At 48.3% G+C, this 17391-nt stretch overlaps 2 protein-coding genes across 4 annotated transcripts in view; both read left to right on the top strand.

Moving 5' to 3' along the window:
- The first annotated feature begins 1147 nt into the window (after positions 1 to 1147).
- Positions 1148 to 9108, top strand: LOC133353346 (gap junction beta-2 protein-like). Of its 2 annotated transcripts, XM_061569506.1 has the most exons (2): positions 1148 to 1877; positions 7412 to 9108. In XM_061569506.1, exons 1-2 carry the CDS (start codon positions 1148 to 1150, stop codon positions 7594 to 7596), a joined length of 915 nt encoding a protein of 304 aa, XP_061425490.1. In that variant the 3' UTR covers positions 7597 to 9108. The 2 variants fall into 2 exon arrangements, with proteins under 2 accessions (XP_061425490.1, XP_061425500.1); XM_061569516.1 differs by lacking the exon at positions 7412 to 9108 and having other exon boundaries at positions 1148 to 1957.
- CRYL1 (crystallin lambda 1) overlaps positions 5380 to 17391 on the top strand; it is a 29784-nt gene continuing 17772 nt past the window's right edge. The window contains exons 1-4 of one of the 2 annotated variants that reach the window (XM_061569493.1): positions 5380 to 5438; positions 9402 to 9474; positions 10381 to 10463; positions 15667 to 15774. In XM_061569493.1, the coding sequence (XP_061425477.1) occupies positions 10411 to 10463; positions 15667 to 15774 (161 nt within the window). In that variant the 5' untranslated portion in view covers positions 5380 to 5438; positions 9402 to 9474; positions 10381 to 10410. Of the gene's footprint in view, positions 5439 to 9401; positions 9475 to 10344; positions 10464 to 15666; positions 15775 to 17391 lie in introns of those variants that run through there. The other variant, XM_061569487.1, reaches the window with a different exon arrangement.

Here is a 17391-nt window from a genome sequence, read left to right as displayed (position 1 = left end):
CACCCATGTTTTCTTTCAGTTCACCGGCACAAACACCGACACTATAAATGTTTTAACAAATGCGCCGAGAGGTTCAACATCCAGTCGCCGTGACAAGGCTTCGCTCCCTCAAGGTGGGTAAATTAATACATTTCATAGCCGATGTAATCGATTATATATCAATTTGTGAGCTGCTGTGACTTTTTTAAAATAATACATGTAGAGACAAATGATTCATACTGTCACTGGATGCCATATAGATCGACCTGTACATCACACGCATCGTGACTTGTTTGGTCCACAGTGAAAGGTCGTGAAATACGGAGAGCGGAGCTCTGGTTGACTCCTGGCATACACTAATTCGTTGGATTGTGATCGTCTTCATAGTTTGTATCATTGTTTTTGTTATAATAAAAAAATAATTTAATGATTTGTAGCTTTCATGTCAAAAGGCAAGGGTTAACATTGCCTCTGCTCAAACAATGTGATCGGTGGTGTGAAACAACATGTGATCACATGATAGGTGCTGCTCCATTAAATCAGCACTGTTCACTTTTCGTAAAAGTGGAACTTAAATGATCAATATTTCCGGATGATGGTTTAAGTCATCCCCATATCAGAATTTGAATGTGTTAACTTTTAACTCCAAGGTTAGATGAGAGGAGGAGGTCATTGACCACACACCTCGGCATCAGAATAGCGCAGCCCTGCAATTGTTTTATCATGCCACTGCTGGATGTTCAACTTCTTTTGCACCGTACGTAGCCAACCGTGATAGTCGTTTGCGCAGGGGAAGGACAACAAAAATGCTCGTGGAAGGGCCTCCGTTACAGGGACCTTGAAAGAGCCCTTCTCGAGGATGTTTGGCCTACTCTTCCACACTGTCTAGACATCTTGGATGAGGTGGCAGTCACCACAATTTACCCCACCAGATGCGACCTGCCGATCGACGAACTGTGGCGGTACCCATTCATCCTGTTGGGTGGACAGAAGGTGGGTTGGGGTGCAATTAACAAACCGAATCATTGCCCCAACTGCCCCGCAGGAAGAGATCGAATCGAACCATCAACTTTGTATTCTTGTGCGGGTGTGCTCACCATTGCACCATTCCCGTATCGCACTAACTAATTGTCATGTGTTGATCTCAAACAGGCTTGCGGGGGAGACCATGAACTGGGATGGCCTCTACGAGGTGCTGAGCGGCGCCAACCGCTACTCCACGTCCATCGGCCGCGTGTGGCTCTCCGTGCTCTTCATCTTCCGCATCATGGTGCTGGTGGTGGCGGCCGAGAGCGTGTGGGGCGACGAACAGTCCGACTTCGTGTGCAACACGCTGCAGCCGGGCTGCCAGAACGTGTGCTACGACCACTACTTCCCCATCTCGCATGTGCGCCTCTGGGCCCTGCAGCTCATCTTCGTGTCGACGCCGACCCTCCTGGTGGGCATGCACGTCGCTCACCGCCACCGCAGGGCCAAGCGGCGGCGGGGAAAAATCTACAACCTGCCGGGCCAGACCGGAGGGCTTCCCCCGGGAGACAGCGTCGAGCACGAGGAAGAGGAGCAGGACGTGGAGCTGCACCGCTCAGAGATGCCGCCTCCGTCGGGAAGTGCCCCTAGCACCATCCGCATGGACGGTGCGCTCCTGTTCACATACGTGTTCAGCGTGATCTCGCGGATTTTCATCGAGTGCACGTTCCTGTACATCTTCTACACGCTGCACAGCGGGGTCACCATGCCACGTCTGCTGAAGTGCGACGCGTCGCCGTGCCCCAACCTGGTGGACTGCTTCGTGTCGCGCCCCACCGAGAAGACCGTCTTCACCATCTTCATGCTGGCCGTGTCGGCCGTCTGCCTGCTGCTCAACGTGGCCGAGGTGGCCTACCTGCTAAGCCGCGAGTGTTTGTGTCGCTGGCGGCGGCGGCGGCGGCGGGGCCGAGGGGCCACGAGCAGGAACATTCGGACATCTCGGCCCTGCTGAGATCAGCGGTGGGCTGACCACTCACGGCCAGTCGTGGTGCTAGGCATGAGCAGACCAAGCAGGAGCTGAGGGCCCCAACAGGACTCGACGGGCCACAAGAGTTCAAAAAATATGGGCGCATCAAAAATATATCAGCTGAAGTTCAAATCTATATCAACATTACAAGCTAATCAGTGTAAAAGCCAGTAATCACTCATCTCTATTTTGCCTGCATCTCTAATCGATATATTCGTCTACTTTTCTCTTATATCACTACTAACTCTGAATCTCTTGTATACACCTCCTATTGTCGGGTCAACGAAATGAAGGAATGCTTCAGGGTCCCCAAGTGGCCCAGCGTCACCACCGACGACTGCCTTGAGGGTCGTGACCCTCGTCAGCGCCAGACATCGACAGCACATGCTGCGGTTGACGAGATGTTTGTGGACCATCTGAAAAAAAAATATTGTTCTTTCATTAATCATTACAAATATATATTTCAGTGTGTAGATGTAGATGCAGCTTTATTTAATATGTATGCGGATTATTGCTTCAGTGGAGAGTCGTATTCTTTATAAACACTTAAAATGTTTGCATGTAATATTCCATCAGTGACAAGTGGTATCTGAACCAGACATTGACCTTGCACGAGGATGACTTGGCCTTAAATGAGCAAAGCCAGGAATTTTGGCATAAACTTACCCGGTGGCCAAACCAGAAATGGGCCGCATGGATCAATAAAAAGTTCGCGCTGACATAAAGCAGCAACGTCTGTAGGCCGCAATGCGACAGTGGGGCTTGGATAGAGGCTCTGCTGAATCAGAATATTTATTGATACTGGAGGAATCCGATGAGCTATAAAGCTCTTTTCATAGATGTCCAGTAGGGGTGAGTAAGAACGCAGGCAACGTTTTGATCAATTGGTCCAGTTTTACGTGGGGTAAGTCCACAATAGTAACACATCTTTATACCTAAGTTTAGTTTGTCATCGATCTTTATGAAGGTTTTCGTGCTCCCACATTACACACGGAGATATCCATTAGCACTTTCATTTGAGTTGAAAAGCATTAAATAAAAAACACATTTTCATATCCTGTCCAATGGCGTATAATAAGATTTTATATGAAGTACAGTATTGTGTAAATATATAGTGTTTCTTGGAAAAAAAGTTTGAAAATGGGTTTGTGTATATATATTGTAGTGTACAGACCTCATAACACACGTTTATGATATTTTTTTTCCAACAAATTCCCAGATAACCTTGTTTATTTCTGCAGAGATTGCAGAAAGTGAAACATGAAACTTTAAACACTGACGTGTGATAAAACCTGCCAAGAGAATGTTTGCAACAAGTAAAAATACAATACTCGGTTAATTCCTACGTTCATTATCATCGGCCTTGCTCAATCCACTGCTGGATGAACACCTCCCTGCTCCTTCACCTTCCCAACTGATACCCTCGCTGATCGATGCAGAGCTGCTGGTGATTTGGGGGGCTGTGGTTTAGGTGCATGGGGGTGGGGGGGGCTTTACCATACTCCATCACGCTGGATCACGTGGGTTGGTCAGGAAGAGCACATTTCGTTTGGCCTCTTGCTGAGTACTTGACTCCAGTGCTCAGCTCTACCAGGAACTCCGCCACATCAAGGGAGGGCTCCAAGAAGAATAACTGATGAGTTAAGAACCACATAAATGATGTTTACAATGGGATGTCAAATAAAGGATTAATATTATTTTAAATGTATTATTTAAGTATACGGGTAAACACATGGTTTCCTTGCACAGAGACCTATTGGCCAATCTGTTTTGTTTGCATGATGCAATACTGAGCACATGTTCCGTTCAAGTTTACGTTCGCCTACCCCCCCCCCACTCCTAACACTCACAAAACCAGGATTTGTATTTGTGTCTGCCGGCAATGGGGTCACAGAAATCAGTTGAGCTTGCAACAACACTGGGTTGCTGTTTTTATTGGTAATGTTTTCAACAGTGTGGCAGTGTTAACATTCTTACTCGCTGGTTGCACATCACCACCCCTGACTGCTAATGTTCCACTAGGACACCTTTGTCGCAGATGCAGGAGGCGAGGCAGTGTGTACACGGTCTCTCGCTGCATAGCTGCCCATGCAGCGTCTGGTTAACGATTAGCATTGATAGACAACACTCTACCGCGTGCCGCACTCGTGTAGACGGCATTTGCCAGTGAGATGTCGTCGCGGTAGTATTAGCACATTACAGGAGAACCTCTCTTATCCGCAGCGTTATTGCCCACGACTCATATTATCAGCGGCAGCTGTAGGGTCCGTGAAAATCCCTATAATTATCCGGGAGCCATATATAATCCTATTATCTGCAGGGTTATCTACAAATGTGTACTCTGCGGATGGGAGAAAAACCGCAGATGACCCCGCTGATAATAGGATCCATAGAATCACGTTCTAAATTCTGGACTCTACCGAATATGCACTTGTACTGGATATGTATTCATCATCATCATCACTATCAGCCGTAGCGCTCACTCAACGTTCCTGAGCGAGAGTATCTCTCCTTCCCTAAGCTCTACTCAGGTCGCTGCTTTGTTACTTCACGCCGTCTCGGCTCAAATTCCCCGTGACATGTGTGGTTGCTTGAAATAAAAGTGAAATCTGTTTGTGGCCAGCTTCAAGTTGATGACGGTTCACCAGTTCCACGACATCTGGCATGGGAATGACCACCAGCTGACTTCTGTTTCAGGTGCAGCCATTTGCGAGCTGATTTTATTGTATTGCATCATCATACAACCTTCATACAGAGTACTTGTATCGGGAAAGACCATGTTATTCTAAGCTATTTAAACTAAAGTAGTGTATGTTTTGTTTACTAGGTAAAGCCCATTGAGCTACATAGCTCTTTTTTAGAAGCGACTGGCCACAAATGATGGCCCGATAAAGTGGCTTATCACGTGGACATTTCTAGCAGCCAAATGCTCTAAAACGCATGTTTCTAAATGTGGAGGGGAAAACCGGAGGACCCAGAGAAAAATTCGTGTGACCAATGGGAGAGAGACACGCAAACTCCAAATATTCAGGCATCAGGGTCGCGATCGAACCCACGACATCCTGTATACCAGGCGAGGTAGTTAACATCTCACCATAGAGAGAGACACGCAAACTCCAAATATACAGCAGGCATCAGGGTCGCGATCGAACCCACGACATCCTGTATACCAGGTGAGGTAGTTAACATCTCGCCACCGTGGCTCTCTGATAGTCATGGTGAGTGTTTATTTGTTGTCGAGGGCTGAATATGTTGGAGGGGATAAAAGCATGCGTAACACATTAAGGTGTTTGTAACTCGGGATAGTGTAATATTTACTCCAGTCCTTTTAAACATTTACACATTCAATGTACCACGTTATTAAATGCCATGCAGCGTATTCTCCACGACGTGTTTTCTCTGGACACGTGACACACAAGCCAGGCATTGACAACAGCACTCAAGGTGCCCCACTATTCACCTGCAGGTAAGGCCAAACAGTTACTGCATGTGCATTATACATCATGTGTAAGAGTCCAGTGAAATCGCAACTGTGAGAAACATCCGTACATTGTGTTGCTGCATTTCTACCCGCTTATAAGCTGTTAAGTGTATGTTGTGTGTAATGATGTAAAGTATGTTGAGTACAAGATTATGAACAATATACAGACTTGTTCTAAATTTTCACGCCACCATAATTTTTACTTTTTGGTTAAAGCAATTCAAATGTAAAGTGTTTTTAATTGTACGGTACAATACAGTATACCTTATTCTTAACTTGTGGCTATGTCCAGTTAATGTAGCCTCTAAAGTACTCATTTATTGATTCCTGATAATTGTACAAAAATAATGCAGATTAATGTATATATGTTGCATATTTTGAAGAAGAGTTAGCTGTATGAGTTCATTTCTTGTACGACTGCGTGTTTCCATCACTTTATCTGCATCCACTAATTTACTCACACCACATGTCACGTGCATTAAAAAAACACAAGCAATGCGCATCAACATATCAGTCCTAACAAGAATGATCTTCGAAGCCAGAAGTCCCATTATTGTGTGCTGTCGGCAGTTCGGATTGTGTCCTGCACCTCACATCTTCTAACAAGCGCCGTGTCCTGTCATGTAATGGAAAACATGTTTACGTGAGGCAATACCATTAAAAAGTAATTACGTTAAATGAATCCATTCATGTAAACTCGATGTTAAACTGTTAGTTTGGAAAATGTTTTGACCGTATATTTTTAACTTACATTTTTTAATTGCATATAACAGTGTAACAATTTTTTTTGTTCCTGGGTAGTAAGTGTTATTTCCTAATTGTTTATGCCTCAAAAGTACAGACAATGGATATTATTCCCCACAAACTTTGCTTTTGTGACCAGGCGTGTGATATTTAGAAATGTACCTATTTTCCAGAACATTCCAGATAGATTAAGTGCTGAATAAACTTGGAGTAACTTCTAGAACATTCTAGAACTTTCCAGTAATATAAATAGTAGTATAAATACAGGGGCCTTAAGCCCACCAGTTCAGTTTAGTTCCAGCTGCCTAAGTGGATACATATCTGCATTTTTATGAGATGGCATCAAGAGGCTGCAAGCATCCGGCAGACGCATTTTGCAATGTCTGCGGACAATTTACCAATACAAGAGTGAAAAAGTACTCTGTGGAAGCATCTGCTAAGATGTATGAGGCCTACAAGGCATATTTCGGCATGCCTGTCGGGAATAAAGACAAACCCTGGGCACCTCATTTCACCCCATGAGCAATGCAAAAAAAAACTCTGAAAGGTAAGATGGACAATTATTTCTCGGAATTTTATGTTATAAAATTTGTTCAAATTTTTACAAATGTTTTACAATTTTCAATGTTATTGAAAAAATATATCACATGAAAAATGTTGCGAGAATCTCTTACACATTAGTCATGGGTGAAATAAATATATTTTTGTAGGGAAAAAAGAGCCATGAAGTTCGCTATCCCAATAATTTGGCTGGAACCCACTGATCACTCAAGCAACTGCTACTTCTGCAAGGTGGACCCTTCCAAACGTTGGACTGGCAAGAATGCACCTGCTATCACGTATCCGGACCTTCAATCCATCGCCCCGGTACCACACTGCCATGAGCTCCCCGTAGCAACTCCTCCTGAGAGAGAGCAGCCGTCTCTAGAAGAGAGCAGCAAGTCAGAGAGTGAGGAAGACATAGATCCAGATGACAATTTCAGAGGTGGAGCTGAGGAGAGAAACCCATACTACCCCAACCAAAAAGACCTCAACGACTTGACAAGAGATATTGGTCCCACAAAGTCCAATGCCGAGATTTTGACGTCTAGGTTCAAGCAGTGGAACGTGTTGGATGAAAGTGTGCAAGTCGCAGATCAGAGGAAGCGTCACCAACATTTTTGCAGCTTCTTCACCCGTCAAGATGGGCTCTACTTCTGCCACAATGTGGCCAGTCTGTTCGAGGCAATCGGAATCGCCTGTAACCAGAATGAGTGGCGCCTCTTCATTGACAGCTCATCCAGGAGCCTCAAAGCCGTGCTGCTCCATCATGGTAACAAGTACCCGTCTCTTCCCTTGGCTCACTCGGTGCACCTCAAAGAGGATTACAACAGCATCAAGACCTTGCTGGACACTTTGAAGTATGATGAATATGGCTGGGAGGCCATCGGAGACTTAAAAATGGTGGCATTCCTGATGGGTCTCCAAGGCGGTTTTACCAAGTTTCCCTGCTATCTTTGCCATTGGGACAGCAGGGACACCAAGGCGCACTACCACAGGCGGGACTGGCCACAGCGGACCGAGTTCTCTGTGGGGAGGAACAACGTCAAGTGGGAGCCACTGGTGGATCCCCGGAAGGTGCTGATGCCACCACTGCAAATCAAATTTGGCCTTACGAAACAATTGAACAGCGAAGCTCACTAGTCAGGAGAAAGCGGCTTGGAACAACTTTGTCGCATTGGTTCATGCCTTCCTGGGCAATCACAAGGTCGAAAACTACGTGGAGCTGGTTGAGACTCTGGTGAAGAACTACGGCACAATGGGCTGTAGGATGTCCCTCAAAGTCCATATCCTTGATGCTCATCTTGATAAATTCAAAGAGAACTTGGGAGCGTACTCGGAGGAGCAAGGCGAGCGCTTCCACAGGGATATACTGGACTTTGAACGCAGCTACCAAAGACAGTATAACGAGAACGTGATGGGAGACTACATTTGGGGGCTGATTCGTGAAAGTGATTTACAGTATAATTGTAAATCTCGAAAAACTACTCACTTCTAAATCTTTTGTAGTCATTTTTGTATTACTTTAGTATAAATACATGTTAATTTTGATGCATATGTATTTTTTCGGACTTTATGTGAACGAAAAGAGAAAAATTCGCCCGTTTTCTCATTGAAAATAGGTAAATTTCAAAACAGCACTGTTCTGGTCACAAAAGCAAAGTTTGTGGGGAATAATAGCCATTTTCTGTACTTTTTAGGCATAAGCAATTACGAAATAACACTTACTACCCAGGAACAAAAATTGTGTTACATAGTGTAATCCCTTGAGATGGAACATCTTGTTTGCAAGGATCTCAAGGGTGTCAATTGACACATATACACACATACGGTGATGATGTGTAAAAAATTGTAATCTTTACCTTAAACTGCTGGTGGAAAATACTTCACCACCATCTTTTGAAATCCTTTCAACATTTGCAGACAGAAACGTATATGTATGTGGAATAGGATGCTAAAGGTACAGATACATACCTTTATTCAAAGTGAGAAAAATACAGATTATGATTATAGTGAAAACAATAAAATGTAGAGATTTGCCTCCAACAAGTGTGCCTCAGATTTAATTAAAAATCAATAGTACTGCACAGTGAAACTTAATTGTCTTATCCGTAACCATATTATCCGATCTTCCTATTATACAGAGCCCCACATTGTTGCACAAAACACTCCTATGGTTCGTATTTATTCGCCAAACAAATCAGAAATGGATCCTGGGATGGCAAACCCATCCCATGATCCGTGTTTCTGATTAATATCGCGTATGAGCCCACGCCAGGTTTCCCCTGTCCACGGGAGTCACAGGCAGATTGCTGTTCGTTTTAGTGACCGTCTCTGGGCAACGCGCCAAAAGCCCAAAACGCCAAGCGACCAGCAACAAACAGCACCAGAGAAGATGCCAGAGTACCGCACTGGAATAAACGAGAGCAACAACAGGGCTGTAATATGTTCTGTAATGGGTTTCGTGAATTCGTCAAGGTCGACGTTAGCACTCGACACTGCTGAAGGAGTACGTGGGTGAAGTTCATGGCGTTAACAATGAAAGGTTATTATTATTATTTTATTTATATTATTATTTATATTATTTTATTATTACATTTTATTATTATTCATTTTTACCTACGTGACTTTACCGAAAAAACCTAAGAGTATGAATCCTTGCAGTCACGAAAACTTCAAATCTAGAATGGAAGGTTGATCAGGAGGCGACTGGCCCTTGGGTGAACGAGGAGCTGGGGTGAGTCGCTGAGTGCTGAATCATCAATCAATCTCGCCGCTTGACTGCAGATTTGCTGATTTGATAACGAATCTGTGCATTGTTTGACGCCAAGAAAACGATGGCACGGCACTGCTGTGCCTCTTCCTTCACATCCGGGCATTGTGCCAACAACGACAACTCACACATCTCGTGATTTAGCTGCAGGAAACAGAAAGTAAGCGGGTTAACTAAAAGCATAGCCACCAAATAAAATAATAAAATAACATCATCATACCGACCCAACCTCAGTAATTCAAGCAGTGCCCCCTCCCCTGCATTGCTGCTGGGGAAGTTGACCGGGGTAGGTGCCAGGGGGTCTGGTACGTGGCTGTGTGGGGGGCCAGCCCGCGTGCCAGCACATCTCGGGGGCTTTCCGCACTAAACAACATTCATAGACCCCCTCCTCCTCCTGCTGCTGTCAACGTGAGAACACCACGAGTTTATAGTAATGATCATGATGTGACGCACAGACTGACACATGCGGTGAGATGGGCTAAACGTCTAACAACGATGGAGCGAGACGCGATGCGACTCATTGGCTCGTTGCGCTCTCTGCATCGTCCCCCCGGCTCGAGTTGGGGGGGGGGGGGCCTTGCGCTGCTTGGGGCCCCCTGAAGTCTCCCACCACCCCCTACCACCCCCACCACCACCTCCCACCACCCCCACCACCACCCCCCACCACCCCCACCACCACCCACCACCACCCACACCCCCACCCCCCCCCACCCCCCTCCCCACCAACCCCCACCCCCCACCACCCCCACCACCACCCCCCACCACCCCCACCACCACCCACCACCACCCACACCCACCCCCCACCACCACCCCCCCCACCCCCCGGTGCCTCAGCCCGCAGCACGCACTGACACCCTGCGCTGTCTGCAGCCGCTCCGCGTGCGAGGAAGTGCACGAACTATGGCGGAGCAGGGGGGAGAAGACGCCACGACGACAGTCGCCATCATCGGGAGGTAAGACGACGCGTGTGGATTCCTACTCCACAAGTAACACAACTCGCGTGTAGATTCCTACCGCACAAGTAACACAACTCGCGTGCGTCCTGAGCGACAGAGAACAACTTCACAGCATGTCGACTGCAGCCAGACCCGCCGTATGGTCCACACGTGTACACACACACAGGGCGTGCGTACGTGTGTGTACGTGTGTGTACGCGCGCGTGCGTGTGTGTACACACACGGGGTACACACACAGGGCGTCCACGTGGGCAGCAGCTCGTGTTTGAGTCAACTCGCGGATTGATGCACGAGGGCATCATCATGCCCGTGGGCGGCTTACTTTGACCATACTTCACCACGCTGGTCAATGCGGGTCGGCGAAGGCGGGGAACATAGAAAGGCGTACAGTTGTGTACAACACTGGATGGTGTTGCATTGTGTGATTGGGCCTCCCGCTGCTGCACACACCAACTAAACCACGCAGCCTGTAGACACCTGGCTACTGCAGGTGGCGGCCCACCCACGAGCACTGTCCAGGCTCAACGCCTGCTTAGCTTGCGACTGAGTGCCGCACTGTACACGCACGCGCTGCCGCACTGTACCGCCACGTGCCGATTTCCAACTTTGCCGAGCTCACAACCCACCATCAGCTGAGAATGTTCACGCGATTACAACAATTAGTGACGCAGTGTGGTGATCATTACCGGTGAACAATGCTACGCAGGCAATCGCCACGTTGAGTCAATGACCAGCTGTGTTGACCGCCCCGTTCGTGAACTCTATAAACAAAGTAATGTCGTGCAAATATTAAACAACATTAATGTGAGGGGGGGGAAACATCCCAAGTTCAATGTCGATGTTGGGTGCAATGCGGTTACTGGAGTACAGATCTTCAGTACAGGTACTCTGTGTAAGTGTATAGTACTGTGTATACATGTCTGTGTATTAGGATTTAAGTGTACCACATTCTTATAAAGTGTTATACTTCACATTGTATCGCTCTGGACATAATGTAATGTAGGTAGTGCAGTACAATGCAATGTACTTCACTGTATACAGGACTGAATATATTCCAGCAGTAACCAGACAGTGTTTTACGGTAAAACTAAACAATAAGTCGAGATTACAGTAGAAATTACCACGGTAAAGTTACTCTGTCTGGCATAGTAAGTGGGAGGCTTTGCCAGTGCCATGCACAGGTCGGTTCGAGACTACAAACTGTTGTTAATCCAGCAGTGGAATAAGATACTGCTAGATCATGTACACACTGACAATTACTATCTCATGTACTACCTGCTAATATCGTGTGTGTGTTCGTGTGTAGCCAGATCAACGATGAGCCCTTGCGGGCCATGGGTAATATGTGACCATACTTCACCACTCTGGTGAGTGCAGGTCGGTGTGGGAGCGGGGTGCAGGCCACCGATGGGCTGTGACCTGCTCGTGGTGCACAGTGGGCGCCCATCCGAGCGCGACCCAGGCTCGTGTCAGCTGGGCTTCATCCGAATTGTAACGGGACCTGGGTGACATTCAGGCCGACTCGGTCATTGGCGATGTACAAAGACAAAGATCCCCCGTGTAGCCCAAACAGACTGTTGGGGCAAGTGCTGTTAGCGAGCACCTATTAAGGCCGGCACGGCACACGAAGGGGTGAGTGACCAGCACCACGCCCGGCCGCCTTTGTCTCCATAGTGGTGATGTTTATCGCACACCGCACCAGGTCCTCGTTTGAAGCTGAGTAGACCTAGGGGAGGCCCAGAACCGGTTCAGATAATCGCCAACGGTGTTGGTGGCCGTGAGTGGGACTCGAACTCGGGTCACCGGGTTCGCAGCGCAGCGCTAACCGCTGCGCCACCGCTCCCCACGTGCACCACGTAGACCACGAGTCCACAAATAAAATAACAAGACCAGACATTGTTTAAACATTGGCAAACAACTCAATACGACGAGACATTGCTCCTTAATACAGAACGTCACGAAGCAGCTGTCCTTAATGAGCCGTAGGTTGCCGGCCACTGCCAATAGTAAACTGGACTCCCATGGTGAACTGGACTCCCATGGTGAACTGGACTCCCATGGTGAACTGGACTGCCATGGTGAACTGGACTGCCATGGTGAACTGGACTCCCATGGTGAACTGGACTCCCATGGTGAACTGGACTCCCATGGTAAACTGCACCCCCATGGTGAACTGGACTCCCATGGTGAACTGGACTCCCATGGTAAACTGCACCCCCATGGTGAACTGGACTCCCATGGTGAACTGGACTCGTACGGTCAGGGGTCGGCAACTAAAATAACACGAATAATTTTTTTTCGAATTCGGTAAAATACTCAGGATTTTAAGGGGCACGATGCAGTCTTTAAAACGCCACTGGATGCCCCTTGCTTAATACACTGCTGCAGTGTTGGACTAAGGAAGTCTATAAACAGTTGATGTCACACACCGTACACTCCTATTTGCTATTCTAAAATTAACTGCCGCTGATGCCGCACTTGACATGAATCTGTCGGTGTTTGACTCGGCAGATGTCGGTGCATGGTCATTTAGCACGTAGGTCAGACATCAAAGACAAAGATCCCCGTATAGCCTAAACAGACTGTTGGGGCAAGTGCTGCTAGCGGGCACCTATGAAGGCCGGCACAGCATACGAGGGGGTGGGTGGCCCACACCACGCCCGGTGGCCTTGGTATCCCTCGTGATGTTTACACACCTCACCAGGTATTCATTTGAGGCCGAGTCGCCCTAAGGGAGGCCCAGGACCAGTTTAGATAATCATCACCGCTGTTGGCCGTGAGCGGGAATCTAACTCTGGTTTGCCGGGTTCGTAGCGCAGCGTAGCGCTGTAGGTGAGACATCACCCCTTGTTACACGGCATTGTGGTCTTGTACTACCGTTTGTCTCGCACCAAATCACTCGGCATGGGCCTGGTTTTGTCAGATCTTACGAGCTGAGTAAGGTTGAGCCTGGATAGTTATTGGACGGGTGATCTCTATCCACGTGCTTCGCCGCTACGTGCTGGGCAACAGAAGGGAGCGTAAATAAATCCACTGCTCCATTGTACTTCTTTGCTATTTGACCTCACCGACCCACACTGTCCAGCGTGGTGAAGTATGGTCATGATTACCCACACGGCATGGGGGGAACCCTCATCCAGCAACTCATCTGTTTAAAATATGAAAGAACTTGCATGTTGACAGGTTGGATGTGTATGGAAATTTCAGTGATTTTGGGTTAAACTCTTCACTGATGAAGACACTTGTGTTTGGTGAAATATTAACAGTAAACTATTATTAGTACTAGAATTGCATTGCATTAGCGTTGCCAGTGCCTCATAAGTGCATTGAAGGAATAGTGAATTCACGCCTGTGCTTGTAGAGAAATGACGCTTGTTAAACATGTGCTTTAATTTTAACACGAGTGATTCCCTAATTGTGTTCTGTCATTTCACGAAGTGGTGGCACGCCCTCGTTCGTGTTCGTCGGCAGAGTTTCACACTGCACCAGGGAGAGAGCCGAGAAGCGGACACCTCGCGTGCCCTCGAGCACGATGCCCATACCCCTTAATGCTCCGTCAAGAATGCCACCCTCGGCAATGTATCACTCCCGAGTTAAACCATGTGGTGTTAAATGAAACTTCTAAATTTGAGATCATCAAATGCACAAGTTTTAAATGTCCGGCATACCATATTGCATGGCCAGCATGAGACGCTCCCTAAGCTGCTGCCACTTCTCACGATTGTGAGACTACTCCACCTAGTACCTCCACACAAGCTGATTTCTTCATTCCGTCTCCTCGGTTGACGTACTCGCGTCATGCACCGCGTGCCGTTTAAACAACTTTCTTTTTTCAAAAGTGGAATAAGCCAAATCAAGTGAAACGTTAATTTTAACTGTGATTGGTTTTGTTGTGCAGTTGTTGGTGGCTGTGCTGAGACTTATCAACTCAAAGCAATTTGAAACTTCTGTTCAATGGCAGGTTGTGTGGATATCATACCTGTCGACCCGTACGGATTACGCGTATTGTTGTACATGGAAATTGAGTGTTTGGGTCCATACGGCGTACAGCCGTTTCGATACGGGCTTTGTAAGATGAACGTTGAGATTTACAAGGGCACGGGGTGACCAACAAGGTCTGAGTTGGTCTGTAATGAGGTAGGGGGCACTGATTAGGGGTTGACGGTATGGGATATGAACCCAGGACCTCTGTGATACCGACCCAGTGTGCTGACACAAAGTAACCCCCCCCCCCCCACGTCTGTGACCAAAGTCGCTTAAACGCCGCACATTCAAAGTGTTCAGTGACAGAAGCATCACATTGTCCTGGGCACTTGAGCCCCACCACACAGGGGCTTTGACATTACTGTGTTAATTTGTATTCATTAAGCTACTGGGCTGTTATTGTGTAACTTATTACGTGAAGGGAGATTTAACATTGACCATTGAGTTTGTAAACACGATGAATTGACAGATAGGGCCCCAGGTAGCGGATTTTATCTTGAAGTGTTGCTATTTTTGCTAATGTGTGCGTGTTTTGTCAAAGATAGCCGTAAACACGCAGCTCTGACATTATTGCCCAGTCCGCCACTGCTGGCAAAAGGGCCTCCACGGGAGGGAGCTCTAGTGATCCCCACTCAGAGGCTCTTGGCCTACTCTTCCACACTTGCATGACGTCTAAAAAGAGGTGGGAGTGTACCCACACACAGACCCATCACGCGGGACCCACCGATCGTTGAACTGGCGTTACCAATTTACACCGCTCGGTGGACAGAGGTGGAGGAATGTAAGAGACTTGCCCTCTTGTGTGTCGCTGCAGCGCCAGGAGTTTGCACCGGTGACCTCTGGATTTCAAGTCCACTGTGTAAACGGTCAACCTGGGGCAGTTACTATCAAATACAAGAGCTGTATTTGCTTTTTAATATTATCAAAGGCTTTTTTTTTATTTTCCAGCAAGTTGCGCACTTCAGGTGGTGTTTGACGTCCTAAGTGAGAACTGCGACCCCCAGAGAGAGACGGCGCCGCTCCCACGGTCGCCCCCCCCCCCCCCCCGTGATCCGTGGATCAAACAGATCACTCGAGACGCCGGTGGATAGCAGCAAGAGCAGTCTATGCGTACGCTGCGGCAATCGGCCACACGATTGGCGTCACGTTCCTTCGCCGACCGCACGTGATGAATGAACCAATGTCTGCCTGCGTGTCGGTGTTGCGTGTCTTACAGCGGGCTAATTGGCCGGAGCTGGGCCATGCTGTTTGCTGCCGCGGGCTTCCCCGTGCGCCTCTACGACTCGCTGCCCGGCGTCGTGGAGAAGGCCCTGCAGGCGATCCGGTACCGAGATACTCGCCCCATAGACACGACGAGGGGGCATCGAGGTCACAAGAGCAGCACAAATGTCAAGGAGAACGAGGAGTGAGAGTGAGCCATGATCGGAGGGGAACGTCATTGACGAAGGCGTAAGAATGTAGAATTACCTTTAGAAGAAATCGGAATGCACTGGGTCATGGAGGCCATTGGAAAATGACCCTTACTAGGACTTTGCGAAGGATAGGGAGGTTTGAGAGAGGATCAACATCAGGCGTTTACAGTATTTGGCTGCTATACGTTCCACATGATAAGCCACTGATGAGCAATCATTGGTGGCCAGGTCGCTTCTGAACAAGAGCTACATAGCTCAGTGGCCCTTAACTCGTAAAATAAAAAGATGTTTTTTTAAATCCCGCATTTTCTCTCTGTAAAATATAGACAAGTTTGGACATACCGCGAGCTCGCGAGAGCTGCCCTCTGCTGGCTATTTTGGCCTCTGCTGGCATGCTGCACAGACTTGTTACAGGTGCTGGGAGTACCCACACTTTATCTCGCCCAATGCGACCTGCCAATCGATAAACTCTCATGTTCCCATTGACACTGATGGGTGGACAGAGGCAGTCGTGGGGGGATTCACGAAACTTGGCAATTGTTGCAGCTGCCGTGCCGGGAGATTGCACCTAAGCTGCCGGCCTCTGGATTACAAGTCCAGTGCTAATCCGTGCACCGCAATAGCCTGAAGAAGCAGTATCAACTCGACAATCCGAGAGGACAGCTTCCCACTCGCCTAACACATCACCACGCAGCCTAACACGTCACCACGCAGCCCTAACACGTCACCACGCAGCCCTAACACGTCACCACGCAGCCCTAACACGTCACCACCCAGCCCTAACACGTCACCACGCAGCCCTAACACGTCACCACCCAGCCCTAACACGTCACCACGCAGCCCTAACACGTCACCACGCAGCCCTAACACGTCACCACGTAGCCCTAACACGTCACTATGTAGCCCTAACACGTCACCACGCAGCCCTAACACGTCACCACGCAGCCCTAACACGTCACTATGTAGCCGTAACACGTCACCACGCAGCTGTAAGACGTCACGCAGCCCTAACACGTCACCACGTAGCCCTAACACGTCACCACGTAGCCCTAACACGGCACCACGCAGCCCTAACACGTCACCACGCAGCCCTAACACGTCACCACGTAACCTAACACGTCACCATGCAGCCCTAACACGGCACCACGCAGCCCTAACACGTCACCACGTAGCCCTAACACGTCACCACGTAGCCCTAACACGGCACCACGCAGCCCTAACACGTCACCACGCAGCCCTAACACGTCACGTAGCCCTAACACGTCACCACGCAGCCCTAACACGTCACCACGCAGCCCTAACACGGCACCACGCAGCCCTAACACGTCACCACGCAGCCCTAATACGTCACCACGCAGCCCTAACACGTCACCACGTAGCCCTAACACGTCACTACGCAGCCCTAACACGTCACCACGCAGCCCTAACACGTCACCACCCAGCCCTAACACGTCACCACGTAGCCCTAACACGTCACCACGTAGCCCTAACACGTCACCACGTAGCCCTAACACGTCACCACCCAGCCC

Source organism: Lethenteron reissneri, chromosome 6 (assembly GCF_015708825.2).
Source record: "Lethenteron reissneri isolate LAM-NWPU_2019-01 chromosome 6, ASM1570882v1, whole genome shotgun sequence".
Classification (NCBI taxonomy): domain Eukaryota; kingdom Metazoa; phylum Chordata; class Hyperoartia; order Petromyzontiformes; family Petromyzontidae; genus Lethenteron; species Lethenteron reissneri.
The sequence above is the reverse complement of the archived record's forward strand: the minus strand, read 5'-3'. Positions and strand labels throughout refer to the sequence as shown.

What these genes read in the sequence shown, in the direction of transcription:
- LOC133353346 (XM_061569506.1), top strand. Translation starts at nt 1,148, where the DNA reads ATGAACTGGGATGGCCTCTACGAGGTGCTGAGCGGCGCCAACCGCTAC. An exon ending in CTACCTGCTAAGCCGCGAGT is followed by an intron (nt 1,878 to 7,411) that starts GTTTGTGTCGCT and finishes CAATGTGGCCAG; the next exon opens with TCTGTTCGAGGCAATCGGAA.